The sequence below is a fragment of the Hypomesus transpacificus genome, chromosome 10 (assembly GCF_021917145.1).
Source record: "Hypomesus transpacificus isolate Combined female chromosome 10, fHypTra1, whole genome shotgun sequence".
NCBI lineage: Eukaryota > Metazoa > Chordata > Actinopteri > Osmeriformes > Osmeridae > Hypomesus > Hypomesus transpacificus.
This window is the reverse complement of record NC_061069.1, coordinates 4,346,758-4,368,258: the sequence shown is the minus strand read 5'-3', so window position 1 is coordinate 4,368,258 and position 21,501 is coordinate 4,346,758. Positions and strand designations below refer to the sequence as shown.

At 46.0% G+C, this 21,501-nt stretch overlaps 1 protein-coding gene across 7 annotated transcripts; it reads right to left on the bottom strand.

Moving 5' to 3' along the window:
* Window positions 1-56: 56 nt before the first annotated feature.
* myo9b (myosin IXb) lies at window positions 57-21,501 on the bottom strand. 7 transcript variants are annotated; one of them, XM_047026772.1, is made up of 42 exons: window positions 21,225-21,500; window positions 21,032-21,125; window positions 19,740-20,603; window positions 16,715-16,809; window positions 16,292-16,354; window positions 16,003-16,102; window positions 15,729-15,829; window positions 14,296-14,419; window positions 13,901-13,990; window positions 13,631-13,747; window positions 13,342-13,476; window positions 13,080-13,201; window positions 12,748-12,889; window positions 12,329-12,524; window positions 12,138-12,225; window positions 11,812-11,904; window positions 11,627-11,666; window positions 11,272-11,394; window positions 11,056-11,136; window positions 10,774-10,884; window positions 10,346-10,468; window positions 10,114-10,263; window positions 9,524-9,663; window positions 8,870-9,358; window positions 8,637-8,718; window positions 8,064-8,270; window positions 6,974-7,059; window positions 6,596-6,696; window positions 6,197-6,363; window positions 5,686-5,793; window positions 5,297-5,473; window positions 5,130-5,171; window positions 4,893-5,004; window positions 4,665-4,738; window positions 4,295-4,487; window positions 4,019-4,147; window positions 3,775-3,880; window positions 2,853-2,984; window positions 2,428-2,551; window positions 2,153-2,244; window positions 1,728-1,852; window positions 57-1,382 (listed from the first exon to the last, which is right to left on the bottom strand). In XM_047026772.1, the coding sequence occupies exons 3-42, from the start codon at window positions 20,538-20,540 to the stop codon at window positions 1,087-1,089; spliced, it is 5,877 nt and encodes a 1,958-aa protein (XP_046882728.1). In that variant the 5' UTR covers window positions 20,541-20,603; window positions 21,032-21,125; window positions 21,225-21,500; the 3' UTR covers window positions 57-1,086. The 7 variants fall into 7 exon arrangements, with proteins under 7 accessions (XP_046882728.1, XP_046882733.1, XP_046882727.1 ...); XM_047026777.1 differs by having other exon boundaries at window positions 1,716-1,852; window positions 21,032-21,501; XM_047026771.1 differs by having other exon boundaries at window positions 21,032-21,500.

Below are 21,501 nucleotides of genomic sequence, written 5' to 3'. Positions count from 1 at the left end.
ACCTACAAGAGACGTGTGGTATTCTTAGACTTAGAAAGTGACCATAGCTCAGGATGTATCCTGTACCATAACTTTATTTGTGTGAAACATCAAAAACGGTCAGTTTGGACATCAAACAGAATAGGTCACATGATCACCACTAAAACTGCATAGTCAAGCTTATTATTGACAAAACAACCATGTTTGGTAACTACTGTACTCTGGACTCTAGAGCATCATGATGAATAAAAGAACAACATTGAAAGAAACATTTTCACCCCATCAGGGATAATTTTTTCATTTACTCTCATCCAACAAAGGAACTCATTGTTTTGACAGATCACTAACAACATATGACACTAAGACAAGACATGATAAACATCTGGATAGAGTTAGTAAAATATGTTAACAAAACATTTGAATGTCTTATTGAGGATAAAAAAAACGTTTGAATATGTTTAAGTGATAACTTCAAACAATTGTGGCCAATCTAACCTAGAGTCAAATAATGAGCAAAACATTTTCACTTTGGTTTTCAGAGAAATTAAAAAACAAGTCCTTGCCTGTGTCCATGGTGATTGGCAAAAAAAAAATCAGGCATACCTGCATTCCATTGCAAATAAGGCACCATGTCAAAAATATATCTTAGATTTAACTTGGTTTGATTAAAAATGACTTGATTCTCCTCAATATATTATTGTAATATTTTTGACAATTCACCAATAATTAATACCAACATAAAAAGCTCCCAATATGTGCACACATATGTACATTTGTGGAATATTGTTCAAATCAAACTACTTAGCTTGCCATGATACATTAGTTTTAAAATAAACTACACACATCATGTGTATTTTCCCTCTGGAGAGAAACTAGTTCACCACCAACACAGATCTCACAGTAGATACTCAATTCCCAAAGCAGCTTTCATCACTCCAAATAGGCAGGGAATGGATAAAGGTATAGAACGTGTTTGGTTCTTGCCAATAATGTTAATTGTTTGCCAATATTGTGCCAAAACACAGCTTCCGTAGTAACTCAAACAAAAAGAGGCACTGCTTGTTCTCCCCCTTGCTTTCAAAAGAATCTTAGAATCTAGCTTCGCTATTAGGAGTCCTCATCTATGAATGGTATGTCCAGGTCATCAAAGCTCCGACTAGTCTTAATAGTGGACTGGTTGTTGGGGGTGGAGGAGGCTGAGAAGGGGTCAGTGAGTTCTCCCTGGCCAGAGACGATGCAGAGTGATTGGGTAACATCAGTGCGTCGCCTAGATTGGCTTCCAGGTGTTGACCTCACCGTCTGGCCCCCTGGCTTCCCAGTGAGCGCTCTCACTCTCTCTGCCAGGTCAGCAGGCTTAAAAGGGCACTCTGGCCTCTGGCCCGCCTGAAGTGGACTTACCCCTCCTACAACAGACACTACAGATTAGTACATTGGGTGATTTGATCAAGGAAGCTGGGTTGAGATGCAAGTCAAACCAAGCAAAAAACACAAGAAACCACACAGTATTACAAATAGGCTACTGAAGGGAAGGCCAATATTATTCATTGTAAATAATTGACAGTACTATAAACCTCACTAACTGTAAAGAAGACACACATGAACCATCACACACTTTTCCAAATTGGGTAGTATTTGATGAAACACGACCACTCCTCTATTAAAAACAATTTCTGACAATGATTTGACAAAATATTATCTGAAGAGGGCAGAGAACAGTAATCTGAACTGTACCATACCTCTCTACTGACCTTCCATGACTAAGCCCTGCAAGAGCTCATCTGCCAAGCTCTCTGAGCTTCTGGACGAGTCATAGTCCAGATTGTCGTCAGAGTTCTCCTGCTCCAACTCAGGCAGCCTCCAGACCAGCTCATCCCTGTGAACACATGAGAGCTGAAAGCCTCAACACCCCAGATGCTAATAAAGACACATATAGTATATTAATCAGGGTATTGTGCTGATGTTGGGCCAACATAACCTTGGGAAACAACAGTCTAGAGGAACGACACTCTACCAGGAATACTAGAGTGGCACCACCAAGCACAAGCAGGTGGGACTTAGCTCTAGCTAACTGGAGGAACTTCTAACTGAAGGTGTTTCCTGAACAGCGGTGTCTTTCTAGTGTGAAGTGATGCACTGTCAAGTGGCAGTTTCAAAAAACGACAGAAAGACTGACTTCTCCTCCTTGATGGATCTGATCCTCTCAATGAGGGACGTCTCTGAGTCCACGTGGGGCAGGGACAGCTCTGACAAGGGCTTCTCCTGGATCTGAATACACAACAGGTAGAGGTCAACACACCAATCACAAGACCTTAATGTAGACAGAGACATTCTTGAGCTACTCCACTGCTACAAATTTGGTGGCGTGGTGTTTTGGTTTTTAAAACACAGGAGAAATGCGATGTCATATTTTGCCGTGATGTAGTTGACCACTGGTGGGCCACGCCTCACCGTGTTCTGTCTCTTCAGTCTGAGCTGGTTGACGGCCTGGGTCTCTGCATACTCAAGTTCCTGGATGTCTTGCATCTTCTCATTGTAGCGTCTTAATTGTTCCAGTATCATGACTTCCACACATCTGGGATTCAAAACATGGCCAGTTAGGTTCCCACATGTACCTAACTTGAGGATGTAACCAAAAATAACTGAAAAATATGTAGGCCTAATTCAAATGAAATCAAACTTTACATGTGTAGCCCTTTTTACACAGTTGCCCACAGGTCAGCGCTGATAAACAACCAAGAAACAAGAAAAAACTAATAACAATAACCCCCTAACCATCATTTAATGTCACTGTTGTAAGACATGACCACATGCAAAAAGTGTGACGCTTGGTTCTGTAAACACGACGATCTCTGTTGGACAGAGGTTAGACTTACAAGGTAGTCTTGGAAATGTCCTTCATGCCAAGAAAGGGGTCAGAGGCATCTGGTGAGCGCAGGATGCAGGGGGCAAAGACAATGGCCAGGGAGTTGGCAGACATGCGGTTGTTTGCCTCCTCTTTTGCCACTCTGCAATGAAAACTCAGTCAGCATCTGACACTTCCCACGTGTCATATTAGTGTACTACTAGAATGTTCTAATACCATGCCATGTCCCATCCACATACAGTACCAGTCAAAAGTTTAGACACATTTTCCCATTTGTCCAAACTTTTGACAGGTACTGTATAATGAAACCTACATCCCTGTATACTAACAAATACTATAGCAGGAGTAAAGTATGAATATGAGGAATAATTGGTAACAGGTCATCTGAAAATCTTTAAACTTGCATGCCAAATATAATGGGTTGGCTAGACAACACTAAACAGTTGCACCTTAGCAGTAATATAGCACTTATAAGAAGTACACATAGTTATGGCCAAAAGGATGTGAACGCCCCCGCTAATTATTGAGATGTGGTGTCTCAGCAACACCTGTTGCTCACCAGTGCATCAAATCCTGCACACAGCCATGGAATCTCCTTAGACAAAGCAGCTATATGCAAGCCTCACATCAATATGTGCAATGCCAAGCATTTATACAATTGGGTGCTTCAAACCTTTGTGGCAACCGTTTAGGGAAGGCCTACTTGTGTTCCATCATGGCTGTGCCCCTGTGCTGAAAGCGGGGTCCATAAAGACATGCTTAGATGAAGTTGGTGTGGAGGAGAGGCCTGCACAAAGTCCTGACCTCAACCCAATTAAAACACCTATGAGATGATTTGGAACAATGGGATGTCCAACAAGCTCATATAGATGCGATGGTCAGCTGTCCACATCCTTTTCGCCATATAGTGTACGTAACACGAGACACCCTACCTGACAAGATGAAAGATGAGTCTTTCCAGAGTGTTGAAGTTAGCTGAAGGAAGTTCGTCCAGCTTTTTGTACACGGCTCTTATGCGTTCTGATTTCTCAGGCAACTCTGCACATAAAATTGTTTGTATATTTCCATAACATGATTTCCTGTATTTGAGCAACCTGCCTGCCAACAAGAGCCATCTGGACAGCTCATGTCATGGGCATCTCTTTTAGACATTTAGGACATAAACGGAGGACTCACCTACAGCGTGCAGGAAGTCACTGTAAAGGGTAAAGGTCATGAGGGGGTCAGGCAGCTCTCGGAGCCAGCGTTTCACCAGCCCTGTGATGGTGTGGATGGGATAGTTATCCAGACAAGCCCCCTTAGGATCTTAAGGCAAAGAGGGGAAGAAAAACATCACCTTTAAATGATGAGCGTTCCAAGGACGATTACGCAGAAAGTCGGGAATAGTGCTCTCTCATCAAAGGAATTGAATTGAACCAAACTGCCGGAACATTCTCCGGCAGCCCTCCATACCCGTCTCTAGTATCTGGTAGAGTTCCCGGGCCCGACAGGTGGAGCCTGACTTGCGGTAAATGCCCTCGGTGTACAGCCCGTTCATCTCCACATGCTCCAGCATCATCTCCACCACCATGGGCACCGGGTTGGACTTGTTGGTCAGGGCGTACACCGGCACCCCAAAGTGAAGCAAGCCGTGGCTGCCATCGTGCTGCAACAGGCCGACGAGAAAGAAAATATTGACGTTTTATATAATGTAACAATATATTATAATTGTTAACGTAGCCGGCCAAACATAGCTAGCATCACGTAATCATTGACGCAACTAGTTGACTCGGATTGTTCGTACGAAGAATGTAGGGTGTGTTCAGGGATGGTCCGAGCCTACCTTCTTCGCGCAGCGCGTGGAGCAATCGGTGATGATTTTGGCGAGGCACTTCTTGTGGCACACTAGTTTGCAAGCTTAACACAAGAGCAGAGGAAAAGAAAAACGCTTGAAAGGGGCCGTTTGAATCCCGGCTCCCGTTTTCCTGAGCCTACGTTGTGCTGAGAAACAAAAGGTCCTGCTACATGAATGCATGCCGTTGACGTGTTTCCATGTGTACAAGGCGCTCACCGCTGCACATGCAGGCCTTCTCCATGCCCCAGATGTAGGAGCCACAAAGGTCACAGGACTGCATGATGTTGACTTGGTAGGTGCTGAACATATGATCCAGAGGACTGTCTGCCTGTAGAGGGACAATTCCACATTATAACTAGGGCTGCTAGAAGCTGGACGTTCCCCAAAAACCTGCATGTGAAGACCAACTCTCAGGTTAAGCCTGATTGGTGGAAGGAAACCAGCTTGACTTACACACATGTCGTTTTTCCTCCTCTTCTTTGTCTTTTTTTTGGTCTGAGAGTTCATTAAAGACCAAGAAAGACAGTGGCTTCAATCATCAGACATCATTAAGCGAAGAAAAAAACAAACAAAGAAAAACGTCGAAAAGTCGTACAAATATTTAAAACGCACAACGATACCTTAACAGGGTCGACAGCCCCCTTCCTCTTGATTTCCCCGCGGATGAAGCCATCCAGTACAGACTGGAACAGGTTGACCACCAGCTGGACCTCGTTCAGCTGCTTGGCTCCTGCCAGGCTGGTTACTTTGTTTTTATAGCCCATCATCAGCCCCTTATAGCCCATGTGTGGCTTCTGCTAGCCAGGGGAGAGGAGATGGGAGTTAGCCATCTGGACAAGAGCAACTGTCAGGTCCTAAATCGCTTGCACTGATCTACAAAACACAGGTCACTGTGCTCTCTATAAGACTGGAAAGATATCGACGCTTAACTTACATTAAGAGAATGTAAACTTGTAGGGTTCTAGGGATAAAGTGGGTCAGACAGGATGTGTTGAGCATTAGCACTTACCGAGACAGAGTACATGCTCTTGATGGTTTCTCTAAACTGCATGGTGGACACCAGGAAGATGTTCTCCGTGTCAGACAGCTCCTTGATCCGGCCGCGCAGCTCGTTCACCTGGGGGCAGAGACGGCCGACGCCCACTTAGTGTCGCTAAGGAACATGTTGTCACTACGCTTTGAGGGATCCAGTTGTGATTATAGTAAAAAGTCAAACATTTTTCAGCGAAAATATAGTCATAATGGATTAAAAAGAGTGTCCAATAGGGTGATTAATGCAAAGTGATACTCTCCTTTTTAAAGTGCATGAACACAATCCAGTCACAGTAACGTCGTCAGCAAGTGCAAGTTAAAAGTCAACATGACTCATGCTCTCAACTACACTGAATGCTTTCAGTGAGGAACTGTAGGTTTCTCACAGGATTCTTGAACCCATACTGACACGTTGGACCCAAAGACCTACCGCCCATAGAGGGAGAGTGGTCTAATCGGAATCCTCCAATCAGGAGAAATCTGCTCACCTGGTTGCCCAGGAACTCGTCCAGGTGGCGAAGCTCGTTGACGTCTCTGATCTCCCTGTCCAGAGAGGCGTTCCACTCCTCCGAGACGCGCGTGGCCCTGCTGATTCTGATGGACGGGTTCCGTCCCTGGTTAGACAGCCGGTAGGGCGTCTGGGTAGGAGAGGTGACTGTGGGTCGGAGGACGATGAGGGGGGTGATCAGGGAGCCTGAAAAAGCCTTTTCTTTCTGGGTACTCAAGTTCTCAAGGGGACATTCTTTAACGAGTGACATGTCAACTGTTCTTTTAGGGTTTGCACTGTCATGAGCCACTAGATGGCAGCAAAGATGCTACTTTTTGTGGGACCTGTTGGATCGATAGATTGATTCGAGGTTTATTGGGAGGGGTGCGAAAGAGCCAACCTTTATCTGACTGTGCCTTCTGGTGGGCCAGCTTCACATCCTCCAGATTCTGGGAGTCTCTTGGCGTCCGCCATTTCAGGATCTTACTGAGGAAGCCAGATCTGTGGCAGATAAAATGTGTTCACCACAGTGTTAACCATTACCATTCTGAACAGTACAGCAGTAACTCCAGTGCTGTCTCCTATTCAGGCAAGTGAGGCAGGGGAAATAATTAGAGGGTACATCTGCCTTTTATACAATACATTATTTATTTCAACTGCACCCAATCATCCGGGCCATTGAAACAGCAGATACTTTAGACTTTTCTCTTCTGATTTGATGGACAGAGATACTGTAACACCAAGTGCTTATATTGTCAAGTAGCTAAAGGAGCTTTACTTCTCTGGGGTGGTCAGCTGGGATATGGTAGAACTCCGATTGCTTGAGCTTGTGCTGAGCCTAGACCCATCCATGTCTGAAGATGGCTGGAAAAGACAACAAACAGCATCGGTCAAGATTGTGTATCAAATTGCAAATGGGTGGAGAACGTGGAATGTCTGCAATTGAAAATAAAATATTTTCCATTTTTAGAATCCGAAAGCTCCGTAGAAGAATCCCAACAGCACCGCCCTGCCAAAACAGCTATCAACCATGTTCCCCTGCAGAAAACCACACCCATCTCTCCTCTCACAGCTCTTCCACTGCTAACAGGACGTGTAGCACAGCTAGACCCATGTGCATACAAGAAAAGCTTTCTTCCATCTCTTCCCTTCGCCAAATCACAGATCTGACATGACTGGACTGGTGACAACTGAGCAGGGGAGCACACGTTTCAACCAAACCAGTCACGTTTTCAGCATTTCATTCAAAGAAGCAGAAAGGACGAACATGAGAACATTTAAAAGACCCCCATCGGCCACATAAACTGTGACCTTTCTAGGTAATAAACATAATGTGTCTGGGTTTGTAATGTTAAACACACTCAATTCACATAAGCGCTGAATGACTCAATGACGCAAAAAGCATAATTTTGTAGGCTAATTGGTTTAAAATACATTTCAATCGATTTCCCAGATGTTATTAAACCGTTTTTAAAACCCCTACACCACATACATTCTCCATATAAAGACTACCCACTAAAAGAGAAATTCCCTCCAGTAGAAATACAGAAAAATGTCCCTTATGTAGCACAATTTTGCAAACGGTCACATTAATAAACCTTTTGTCACACAAAAGATCAGAAACAAGCTGCCGTAATGTGGGCGGTCGAGGTCACCGTCACAGCTCTGTTTCTCACGGCAACATGCTGCGGACCCCCAAGCACAAAGCAGCACCCTTCACATGCCTGGGCAGGAGTAGCGGTCCGAGTCTCCTTATACCTAAGCAAAGCCCTGCATGCGTGCAGCGGGGGTGGAGACGCCCCAGAGTCTGGCCTGGCAGAGGCGATGGGCAGAGGCGATGGGCAGAGACGATGGGCAGGGGGAAGTACCTGGACCCAGCGTTTGCTGGGCCGGAGCTCTACGTGGGTCAGGCTGTCTGCCTGCTTGAGCACAGAGGGGCTGATGGGGGGCAGGGGGAAGCTCCAGTACGCGCTCTCCATGGACCTCCCATAGTCATGGAGCCCTGTTATCAGCCCACTGCGGGCGTGGGCTAGGCGGCGCTTGTGTTTGGTCCGTTTGTAGCGGCGCACCCTGGCCTAGAGTGTGCGTGGGGTGAAGCAATGAGACATGGAAGGGCCAGGGGTGACTGACCTGCTTCCAATCTCCCCCATTCATGACATGGGTTGATGGGCACAAGGGGATTGCGGGATGACAGCACAACAAGGTCACATGACAGCTCAATTTTGGTTGTGTAACACAACACATGAGTAGTCTGCAACACTGTTTGACGATTAGGGGTTTTCAAGATTGCAGAGAACATTTACAGGTCATTTAAAAGAATATCCATCAAGTCAAATAACCTGATGTTCTGTGAATGTACGTCCATTCACTCTAATGTCCTATCTGCAGATGGGGAGTTTGAACAAACCTGTGGTGCATTGAGTGTTAAAGAGACACAGTACCTCAGATGCAGGTGGGGGAGTGTCAGAATCAGAGGAGCTGGACTTGGTCAAGTTGTCGACCGACATGGACTTCCCTTTGTTCCTAGTAAACAGGGGGACAAGTTCACCGTTAAATTACATTAAGCCATTACTGCAGTGCATCTAGTCATGGGACAGTAAACAAAGGCAATTCAGAAACATTTGGAGGAGAGATAAGAAAACAGTTTGCGTTGAGGTGGAGGAGAACGACATACTTCAGCAAACTGTTGGTCCGCTGAGTCCTCAGGTGATTGGCCTCTGGACTGGAGTTGTTCGACTGCCCTCCATCGCACCTTCGTTCCTTCCACTTCTCACCCTTCTCCTTGATGGCCTCTTTCCCTGTGTAGCGCTGGAGGGAGCCTGTGTTAGAGGGACTGGTGTCCCTGCTTGGCGTTTTGCCCAAGGGGAGGGAGAGAGGTCGGCTGAGGGGCGGTGGGGACCCTCTACCCTCTTGTTGCTCCCCATCTTTAGTCCTCTGTACGGGCTGTGCCTTGCTGGCGGCGTCCTGGCCGTTGATGGTGCCTGGTTCCTGGCTCCTGTTGGGGCTGTGCTCTAAGCCTCGCTGCCTCCTCAGCTCCGCTCTCTCCATGGTCCTCTGGCTGGAAGTCAGGGACAAGGAAGGCCTCTCTCCATCACCCACGGGACTGTCCGGTTCCTCAGTGTTCTTCACATCACCAGTTCCTTTGTTCTCCTCAGGAGAACGACTACAGAAAGACCCATGGGAAAAAATTAAAATCTGTCCTCAGAGAAGTTTTTCTGCATGCGTTTGTCTTTACTTATAAACCACCTAGCTGACAGTCTGAAGACTAGCCTAGCGCAGGGGAATATCCATATTCTAATGACCGTGGTGCTACATGGTGGTCCAGTACCTCTGGCGCTCTGAGAGGTCCTCCTTGTCCGCGTCACGATTGAGCAGGTACTCCTTCCTCTTCAGGGAGGTGCGCCACGCAGCCTGGATCACAGTAGCAGCTTGGCACCTGTTCTCCTCACAGAGCCCACGCCACATGTTCTAGGACGGGAGGGAAGCAAGGGAGGAGAGTTCAGCAGCTAGCTACTGCTATGAATCGTCGTAAAATCAACTAAACACAACAAAGGTTTGCTATAGGCTTGACCTTGACTGTGGTGTTGTTGCTAGGGTGACGTATACCCCCTTAAGTTCTAATAAGTCAGTCGCAATACTATCAACAACGACCTCATTCAATGTCATCTTAGCTGACGTTGTTTAGACTTTCCAAAAGTAGTGTCCAACCCGGCCATTAAGATTTTAGCCACAAAACTAAACACCTTCCTTGAGTGAGCAAGGCTTTTACAAAGAAAGCTATCAGAATTTGACAGAAGTCTTGAAAAAACTACACACAGACACATCATATGCTACATTGCTAATAGTGGCTAAAGCAGTAAAACCTTTTGACTGTGCAGTGGTGAAAAAGGGCAGGGTCTACTGCCACAATGTAGATACCTGTATGAGAATAGCTGCATCCTTCTTCTCCAGGAAGTGCTTCCTGATCAGACAGGTCCGGAACCAGCGCTGCAGAATCACAATGTTCTGCATCACCTTCTTGTTGAGGGTTTCCTGGAGCCAGCGTTTCTGATGCTCTTTGAGAAACACCTAGACAAGCACAGACCAGTCAGAAGGAACAGCCAGAATAGTACATTTTGGGATTATAACATATATTCTATGCAAGGTTTACCTTGGTCTTTCCGATTTTGTAAGTGGTCTGTTCCAAGCCCATCTTCTGAAGAAAGCTGGATATGTCCTCGGGGGTAGCGGTAGCCTTTTTTGGCAGTAATACTATAAACTTCTCCAGGAACTCCTTCATAAACCAAGGGAAACCAAAATCACATTATTCCTCCATGTTTTTTTGTATTCAGACCTAATACATATGTTGTGCACACACACACGTCATGTACTGGTCTTTTTTCAATTTTGATCTGGAATACAAACGTCATCGGGAGTATAACAACGACGGCTGTTGTAACGGTGTCACAGTAATCCAGGCACACTTTCAAACTCGATTAGCCCGATCATTAATCAGCGTGAAGCTTATGTTTCAGTGAGCAGAACGGCGTAGCGAGGGGCCCTGGGGCCTGGCTTGCCAGACGTAACACAGTAACCTACCTTGAAAGTGTACTTGGCTCCGTAGCCCGACTTCCTCATGCGCACCGTCTCCAGCATGCCGGTGTACCTCAGCTGCTTCCGCACCAGGCTCTCATCAAAGTGCATCTCCTTCTGAACACACGCACACACAGGCAACACGCTCGAGAAGGAATTCAAATGCGACGCAACCTTTATTCCTCTTTATTTGACGACACAAAGGGGATTCACGGCTGCTACGCAGCCATGAGTGTTTGAAAAAGGTCCAAGTCTGACTTGCTACGGAGGTAGACCAAAGCACCCTACCTTCTCAGCATTGGAGCGGAGGCAGTGGATGAAGAAAGGCTCCGCTTTTCCCAGAGTCTCCAGCAACTTGTTGAGGGACGCCTACGGAACACATCCAGATGAATACGTCGGCCCAACACACAGCCCCACATGTTCCTTTCAGTCCTAGCCTGGTACGCTCGACAACTATTCCCTGCATTCGGCAGAGCGAGGGTGCACCGTCAACAAACCACGGACCTGAAACTGGGCACTGATGCTGGGGGGCTTCTTCTTCTGGTGAGGGTGGAGGAGAGCCTGGGTGGTGCGGTCGTGGAGGGTGAGACCCATGATGTACTTGAGGGACTGGGAGTCCATTAGGTTCTGTGGAAGACGAAACAACACATTACTGCCTCACGGAACAAAAACAAGCCCGCGTCATAGGGGGAGAGAGAGTCTAAGTGGGAGATACTGTTCCCAGACACAGCAACAGAAAGAGACGATCACTTTGGAGCCGTTCGGTGGATAACGGTTCATAAAAAAAAAACCTTTGGGGGAAAAAAACTGATAGAATCTATGTGGCCCATCTGATTTTGAGAGAATGCCATGACCTTACCTTAGGAATGAGCTGCTTTTGGCGGCTGTCCTTGCTTTTCCTGTGGCAATGGAGGACAGAGAAATGGGTGATAATGGACTGAAGTGAATTAGAGAGGCAGTCAGGAGCGCGGCCCCTGCCAACACACACACACAATCTCACTGGACGACCAAGGCCGTGTTCCAGCTCCAGCCTAAGGGACTTACTTCCTCTTTTCGTAGCTGGCGAAGATGTCCTCAAACACCTCAAGAGGAAGCTCGTCTGAGCGGTCGAAGGAGAAATCGAGCACAGAGGTTGGGCTGGGCAAGCAAGGACAAAGAATAAATAAATAAAGACGACAGTTAATGGCAATACACATGACCTGCTTTACTGCCAACGATTACCCAAGTCTGTTTTAGTTTGTAATGAATTTGATGTCCGCACATGTGATGACTAACGGCAGAACGCTTCAGTACACATAGGTATTGAGAAGGGGACTGTTGAGTGTGGTATCAGTGCCCCGGAGAAATGAACCTGCAGCAGTAGACCTTACCTCAACAACTCCAGACCGGAGCTTTTCTTTCTTAGTTTCCCCAGAGAGCTCAACCTTCTCACCCCTCCAGTGAACTGACCGGGTCCTCCTGCGTCAGGCAACACCCAGTCATCATTACAAACCCCTTTGTACAAAGTCCTACAACTCTATACCCCATTTGTTTCTTATAGTAATCCAGGAATGAGGGCTACCTGATCTTTCCCTGGCCCGCTGGCGTGCCACCTTGTTGAAGGTGGCGAGGATGCGTATGGTGGCCCGCAGGATGCCCCAGCGGAACACGGCGGCGGGGTTGGACCCGATCAGCTGACGCACAAAGGCCCGCTTGCTGCTGCGCAACAGCGACACGATGTCAGGCCGCATGTGGTCCGTGTTCTTCTCCCGGAAATCCTGAGAGAGAGAGAGAGAGAGAGAGAGAGAGAGAGAGAGGTGTTTAAAGTAGTTGAGAGGGGAGACCTTTCGAAGATAAAAGGTTTATGCATATCAAATATCAAGGGATATTGCATTTCACAAAGCAAGCATGCGTAGACAGCCAATTGGAGCTTTCAACGTGCCTGTTACAGTCAGCAAGGTCAGCTAGAGAAGGCTGCCCCCCCCCCTCACTCCCCTGTACCTTAATCTGGTATTTGACCCTCCCAGCAAAGTGATGGAGAACAAAAGCTGGCTCCATCACAGGTGTGGGCACAAACAATGGGCTGTTCTGATGCTGCTGCTTGAACTTGTTCAACAGGGTGTCGTTTGTGCCCTGGGGGAGGCTGGACAGGGGACAAAATACATTCCAATATAGCATTCATGATATTTCCATTCAACATGCACTACAATATTTGACCTTGTTCACAGTATATCCCTGAATATACTAATCCTATTATTAGTCATAACCAACACTGCAGACATGTTCACAAGTGGAACTGGAGAACGAAGACAGTAAAGACCATGAAGACGTACTTGCTCTCTTCATCCAATAGGTGAAAGAGCCCAGTAGGTTTCTTGCTGATCAGATGAATGCAGCTCATGTTGTCAGTGTAGTCTATGTTGTGCCAGGTGATGCCCTCTTTGCAGTACTCCTCCTGGAAGGGGAGGGGGGGGGGGGGTAAAGGAACGTGCTGATGAGAATGCCAACGGTAACAACAGCTCTTCGTTGTGGACAAATAGGAGGGGTGTGTCAGGTGGGTGGGGGGAGGGAGGGAGGGAAGGGGGGGCTTAGCACCTGCTCAAGTGTGAAGATGTGCTGGTTGAAGTAATGCTGAAGCCTCTCGTTGGCATAGTTGATGCAGAACTGCTCGAAGCTGTTGGTCTTGAAATCCTCAAAGCCAAATATATCCAGGATTCCGATGGACAGACACTGAAACCAAACCAGCAGACGTGCGTCACCTCGCCACCCCCTAAAAAAGGTAGCGCGTCCTATTCTCTCGTCACACCGGAACCCAGGGTCACTGGACAGGAACGTCTCTCCCACACACGTCCACTCTATGACCCTGCCGTGGAAGAGGACTCACCGAGACGGACTCCTCCATGTCTCGCTTGTTGAGCAGAGCATGGTTGATGTGGAGGAGGATCCAGTCAAACAAAGCGCCGTACAGGGACTTGGCCATGGAGTCCCTCGTCGTGGTGGCCTGCAGGGACAGCGATAAAAGGCCAGGGGATGGGTCAGAACGTGCTGCCGTGAAAAGCAAACAGGAAGTAAGCGACTGGACTAATCGGCTAGCAACGGAATTAGCGATGGATGATGATTGTGTGGAAATACAACAGGTGTGAGGAATCTCCACCTCCTTGAGTGAGTAAGGAAGGACCAGCGTGACCTTGGCCGTGGTCGATTTCCGCTTGGTCAAAGCCTCCACCAACAGCTGCTTTTTGACCTAGAAGACAATAAAAAAAAGGCTTCTTTTGGGAAACAAGTCTGGGGTAACATATCGTGGCACAGAGTCCAACCTTCAACAAGATAATACACCCCTCTACAATGCAGAACAAACAAAGAAATCTCCCTTCTTCAGCTTGGTTCAGTTATTTAGAAAAATCACAGATGGAAAATGCTCGACACCGACCCCAGAAGCAGATCATTGAGATGTCTTCATAAATAGAACAGATGTAGACAGATATGTAGAAAAACTGATCTAGATTTGTATATGAGTCTAACAGTGCTAAACACAGCTGCTGAACTGACCTTGAGCAGGTCAGACAGGGTTGACAGGACATCAGCAGGGCCGGCCTCCAGCACCTGTCCATCCTCAGACAGTGTGTAGGTAATGTTGCCCAGGTAGAGAATGGCAGAGAGCACTGAGAAGATCCTGTACATGCACACACACACACAAACACACAACACAGCTGAATTACCTACAGTAAATAGCATGAGGACTTGTCTACTTCGGATAAAAGTGTCCGCTACATGAACAGAATCAGAATCAGCTTTGCAGTCAGTTTGCACAAACATAGATTAGGATTGTGAATTTCAATGTGACGTCAACATTGTTTATGAGTTATTCACACTATTCACAACCACCCATTGACATCATCCACAATGGAGGAGGTTCAGAAGGAGCTAGGGCTGGAGAGCCCTGGATCAGGTGAGAGGCTAGGTACAGCCCTACGGTGCCTGTCAGGCCCTGAGACAAGCAGGGCCTGTCGGAGATAAGAACTGCATTCCTGCCCTGTTGGGACTGACTTGTTCCAACCTGCTGCCGTCCCCAAACAGCGAGGAGGAATTCCTGGAAATGCCATTATACAAGTCATTCCATTAAACAAGTAGACTTTAGGCTGATGAATGTATTTTGATGGTAAGAAATGGACATGTGTCTGGTTTTGATCATTCCAAGTTTTAATTGGTGTCTGATCAATGAATGTAAAAAACTGGATATAGATTCAAAATAATGTACGTTGAACACAGTTGTATTTAATAAATGCTTTGCTTAGCTCACTTGCTTAGATACTTTAATCAGATTATGTTGACTTCTATTAAGTAAAGTTTGTGACATTTACATAGAATAACTCACTTTGGTTTCATTTAGTTTAATAACAGCTTGACTGCAATGTTTTCAAGCACAGCCAGGATTGAGTCTGAAGGATAGCATACGTAATGCACTTCCACTCTGACCCAGAGGAAACCCTGACCTCTTGTCCTTTCACCCATATCCACACCTACCAACAGCAACACCAACCAGCTTACCAAGGTTCAATCTTAGGTATGAACTTAGTTACATTAAACCACACAGGCTCACATCATTAGATAGGAGTTTAGTTCCGAAAATCGACTTACATTTGGTGATTTCATGCCTACTCCTAAAGCACTTTATGTTCATTTGTCTTGGGGGTATGGTTACAGTATGACATTGCAGGAATTGATGACAACCAGGCAGGTAACATACATGTATGAGGTACTGTAGAGCGTGGAGTGTTTTAGGGTAAAGGATCCTTCACTTCACTGTTTTTCCTGATCAGACATGTACTGTCCATACTATGGATTGTATACATAATTCTCACATACTGTGGATTGTATACATATTCTGTACATACTGTAGATTGTATACATATTCTGTACATACTGTAGATTGTATACATATTCTGTACATACTGTGGATTGTATACATATTCTGTACATACTGTGTCTTGGTAGCCGGAAGGAAGCCGACCATCTCCATAGCTTGATGGAGCCTTTTGTACTCATGCCTGAAGTCCTCTTCATTTTCCAGATCAAAGTTCTCCTATATGATGACAAAGAGACAATCACACTCATTGTGTATTATAGCACATTATGCAGCATCTTGTGCATGAGACATTCTTGTGCATGCTTCACAGCAAAACCATTGTTGCTAGATCACTATATAATGTTAAGAAAACCAGGCGTGTCCATGTGTGTCCGTGCACAAGGGATCACCTGATTGAGGTAGAGGTAGTCTTGGGGCTGTAAGAGTCGAAGCTCCTTCTGTTCCTCCTTGGCCGCTCCCACCAGAAGATAGTAAAACACATGGTAGTTCCTGGAGGGGTCAGAGGTCATACAGACATCAGGCTAATCGGAGCCAGAGTTCCTCATACGAGTCATTCTTTGGGACCGCAATCAATTTTTTTTTTTTTTAAGATGATATGCTTTGAGGTTCTGACGGATATGCTTTATGAGTTCACTGTATTTGAGAGGCAGGGCAGCATTACAATGGACATGTTCATACCTCTCACTCTTATCTCGGAATACCAGGCGACACTTTTCCAGCAGGTACTTCTCTATGACCGCCCTGTGTACGAGACAAGCAAACTGTCAATATCATCAAATGGGATAGAAGGTCAGATTAGGAAGCTCTCCAGAGAATGTGTGGGAGCAAAACCGTAACAGAAACAAAAGTCAAACAAAAAAAGATAAAGGGACTCTCATGGCCGTCAGAGAAAGCCCCACACATCAAACCCTAGCGTTCATTTGGTGAGCTTCAAATCCTCCTGGTTTGAGCAGGACAAACTGGTTTTCAATAACGAATCCATGATTAGTTGAACAAAAAGAACCCCTAAGCACTTTGGCTGTGGCTTTGTCTTAGTGTTACTATTGTCAGCAACAAGAGGCGTTGCTTTTGGTGGGTGACTGAATCTGGGCAGTGACTCACCCCCTCACTACACCACTCTCCAGATAGTTGACTTGGATGAACTTTCCAAAGCGGCTGGAGTTGTTGTTCTGCGCAGTCTTGGCGTTGCCAAAGGCCTGTTGAGAAAAGATACACAGGTGTTTCACTGTTAAATAAACTGGTACGGTGCAATGACGGACCTGCGTCATTGCAAGAAAATTCCCATTAAGCTTCGACTGAATACATAAACATGGAGGATATGTTTAGTGCAGGCCATAAACCAAAGTAGGTCACAAGGAACACATGTATACTTCACACTGTCCAATGTCAATTCAGCCACTGCAGTTATGTACTAGCTTCCTCATCATGATGTAGTTGAGGGTAATGCATGTGTTCTGCTCTGAACAGACACAAAACATGATGCCACTACAGTCGTCTTGGAAGAACTCTCAACAGGAAACTCACGCATGAACTGAAAACTGGCACACTTATATAGGAATCTACCCCCTCAACAGTCACTGTGTCATACCTTTGATAAGACTCAAGTTTCACTGACAACAATTTTGTTTTGTGTGTAGGAATGACAGCGGGACATCCCTGCAGTTTGATTGGCCGGGATGGTGCGTTGGAGGATCGTGCCATGAATTCCTGTCTTGACAGGCCAAGGCTGTGGTTTACACCAGGCTTCAAACCAGGCATGGCTCTTTCCCCAACTCTGACCGTTAATTACAAAGAGTTTTACGTCAAACGCGTTTTCTTTCTCAACCCAAAGCGCTGAAGTTATGCAGGACACTGATCAAACTGTACCCTCTACATAAACAGACAAAGGCTCTGTCTAATATGTGTGGCATTCTACTTTCCGCCCCATCCGTTTCCCAGTGTCAGCCGGTTGAACAGAGAAAAGACGAGAGAGGGAGAGAGGGAGGAACGAGAGATACAGTACAAAGAGAGCTTGAAAGGTTAGGTAGAAGAAGTGGGAAAGCGAGATAAAAACGCACACGTGTGATTTTATGGGCCTGCGCGGTAGGCGGGGATTGCCAGACGAGCCGACCCAGCCTGTCTTGACATGTTCTCATTTCTCCATCTCTCTCTTCCTGTCTGTCGCTGGAAGCCAACACCCTTGTCCCCTGCATTTCCTTATGGAGCCTTTGAGCCGCTGCTGCTCACAGCACACAACCCCTCCAGGTGAACCAGCCTGCCTGCCTCTGCCTACCTCCCTCTGCCTACCTCCCTCTCCAAGGCAGGTGCCACAGTCTCCATTGTTCTCTCAGGACAGTTAACAATTCCTACCAATGCCTTTTTAAACTGATAACATGGCAGACTGCACACATCAAGAGCAATCAGTTCCCTATTGAGGAACTTGAACTTTGCCATTTTCAGTTCTGGATTCACGGGTTTGACATGGAATTGTGCAATATGCTCAGATAAAGGATGACACTGACATGAGCTAACTTGGCAAACAGGAACTATTAATAAATGAATAAAACATACTGTCTGCCTTTTACTGACTGTTTTTCCTACGGAGATCATGTTGTGTAGAAGTAAACATCATCATAATAATGACAGGAAATTCATGAACACTGGAATGTCATTAACCTTTCATAGCGGTTTCTCTGTTGGAAAGGAGACATTCTTGTGTAGAGTTCACATTAGCCTAATGGCTTGTTCATTGCGCAACCCATCAGTAGCACCAGAGGCAAATCACTTTGGCACAAGCTCTCACGCTCTCAATACCCATTTCCTATTCAATTACGTTGAAAAATCAATTTGAACCAACACACAAAACATACCTCTCAGCTCCAACTAAAGATAAATCTAAGCCAGTGACTGGCAATGAAAGGTATGCATTGGATGGAAAGAGAGACCAGGGGAGGGTAGATAGAGTGAATGGCTGTTTTTAAACCTGAGAGAAACCTGTTGGGCCTGTTTAGAGAGACGCGGTGGGAAAAGGAATCCAGCAGGCAGTGCCTTCAGAAATGGGTGTGTTAGGTGTTCAATAGAACAGTCCTTTGAGTCCTGTGCTTATGCAAAAGGTTATCAACAACACTGACAAACAAGAAACGTATGGATATAATCAATCACTATCATAAAATCAACCACTAACTAGAATTGTTTTTGTTTTAAAAAATAAATAAAAAAAATGTATGGTGCACCTGTGTAGAAAATAAACATCTGTCTTAAGAGCTGTCATTTACAAATGTAAAGTGACATGGATGGTTCCCTTTGCAATCATGGGATCAAGCCATATAATTGGCAAGGAAAGGTGTTATTAAATCACCTTTATTTAGAAAGAAAGAAAATCATTTTCCAGGAAAGGCTTGTTTCCCATTAACACCTGAGCACTACAAGAATGGGTGGACACAGCACTGACAGAAACAAAGTTGGTGGAGTGCATAGCCTGGTTATCCCTTTTCCTTTCCAGGACAAAACACAACTAGCGAATCAAGCGTTTGTCCTAAATGTGACAACTAAAGATGAAAATAGGCCTTGCTCAACGTGTTACATGATCAATCCGTTCCGTGGTCATGGTGGGTTCAGGGTGTGCTTTGAGTTGGAAGTAAATAGTGCTACTGTTGTGCTTTTGTTTGCTTCCTGTCTGAGTGTGGTGTCTACCTCCTTGACGGATATATGGTAGTGTCTGCAGCACGTCAGTTCTTCTCAGAAAGAGATTAGATAGCTTTTACGTTTTCGTCCTTTCTATGCGAGTGCATTTGTGTCTCATACACGTTTCTGAGCTATACCTGGTCTTAAGACTCATCCCTTCATTCAAAATCTTCTTTCAGGAAAGACACATACAGTAACAGCAGCTACAGTGATGTGTCCCATTTAGATCTTCGAGCAACAATGCAGAAGCTTTATCAACTCTGACGCTCCACACGCCGTCTCAACCCACAAAACAACACTTTCAATACCGCCTTCCAGTTCCTCAAAACCATCCCAAGTCACACTCGTTAAGTAGGAACCACACTAACCAACTTTCACTACATCCGCCTTTACTGTCGCTCATTTGGAGCTGTGTTTGTATGTGGTGTGACAGTAAGTGGCTCCCCTCCTATCGAGGACCTACCTCAAGCACAGGGCCCGCCCCCAGAATGGTGCGTTCTGCCCCGCTGCTGAAGCCCTTCTGACTGAGGGCGGTCAGGCAGTGGATCAGGAAGTTGGTGCTCTGGGTCTTTCCTGAGCCACTCTCCCCGGATATGACGATACACTGGTTCACCTGCTTCCTCAGCATGGCGTGGAAGGCCACGTCCGCCACTGCAAAGATGTGAGGTCTCAACCTCCCCAGCGGCTGGTTTTCATACATCTTGACGTACTTGGGGTTGTAGATGGGCAGGAACTTGAAAGGGTTAATGGCGATGAGGATCCCACTGGCGTAGGTGTAGATTTGACGTTTGTCAAAGCGCTGGCGCAGAGCGCCCAGAATACTGTCCTCGGTCAGGACGGAGAGGTTACACAAGTCGTCGGTGTCCTCGCCCCGTAACGCCTGGTCAGTCTGTTGTACCTGATAAGCTCTTCTTTGATTTGTATCATCTCCTCTCTGGAGGATGAAAAAGTAGCCCTGGCTCTGAGGGTGCTGCTTCTGAAACCTGGGAGGCCAAAGAAGGACTCTCTCCACAGGCAGCTCCCTGGGCTCCAGGGCCCTGGTCTCCCCTCCGTCCCGCTGGACCTCCAGGAGGGAGTATGGCCAGCTCATATCCAAGCCCAGGGTTGCCCCAGCGTTCTGGATGACATGGGCTGCAGTGACCCCGGCGCTGACTTGGAGGGTGCAACATGATGCGGTGTCCTCCTGGCTCAGCCTGGGGTAGATCTGGAGCATGAACGCCTGTCCATCCTGATAGGCTGCTCCCTCAGCGAGAGTGATGTTCATACTGACACGTCCCGGGACCCCTCCGCATACCTTCACACACCCCAACTCAACATGTACACAATGCTGGGAGGGAAGGGAGACATGCATCAGATGACATAAGATGAAAGAATAAGTGAATGGTTGAAATTGTATCGTTAGATTGTACAATTCCTTTTCTATTCCCTGAAATGAGACCAACTAGTTTGATGAAAGGTTTATGGAATTACTCAATGACAGTCCATACCCCGTGTAAGATATGTGTCACACATACAATTCCCAAAAGGAGGGCTAAAGCAGAGCTTAGAATTATCCCAGCAAACAGTAAGATAAGCATGTGCATACTTGTCCCGGCTTCAGTAAGTAGCCTATTGTACCAACAAGGGACACAAATGGAGTAATATGGTTAAATGCTACTTTTATCATCTTTAATAAATATATTAACCTTTGCAGGGCTATACAACTTTTACAACAAATATTACGATAAACATGACTTTGTTGGTCGAAAACCTTACCTTTTTATTCGGGTTGTGTAGAGAAAAACATTGTTGACAAATAAAGCTCTCCTTTTCACTGGTCTACCAAAACACGTTCAGATCAAATAATCACCTGCGTGGTACCGAAAGGTGTTAAATGTATGTCATTTAATTGAAACGAAAGCAAAATTATTCGCAGAGTGCGAATTTGACGGTCAGGTTCATGTCTTACCGACAACTGACTGCGAGAATGTATTTTTGCTTGTCGAATTGCTACTTCCTAGATTTTTCCACGCGCTTTGGTCAGAGCTGCCGTCGCCTAGGTGCATACAGTAGTTTTCCCTTTGAACAGTAATTTACTAAATAAATCTCAAATATGTAAAGATAAGTAATAATATAATACAATATATATTCTTTTTTTCAACTTTAAAGACGGAATTGTTGTTTCACATGCCTACTGCATCGCCGAAGTAATCTTAGACTGTCTGATTGAGCAATTGATTGATTTA

Bases quoted from the DNA above. Each gene is read 5' to 3' on its own strand.
- myo9b (XM_047026771.1), bottom strand. From the start codon at position 20,540: ATGAACATCACTCTCGCTGAGGGAGCAGCCTATCAGGATGGACAGGCG. The intron at 16,810-19,739 runs GTAGGTCCTCGA...TTTTCTCAACAG, and splicing joins GGGCGGGCCCTGTGCTTGAG to GCCTTTGGCAACGCCAAGAC. The intron at 12,525-12,747 runs GTACAGGGGAGT...TCTCTCTCTCAG, and splicing joins GGGTCAAATACCAGATTAAG to GATTTCCGGGAGAAGAACAC.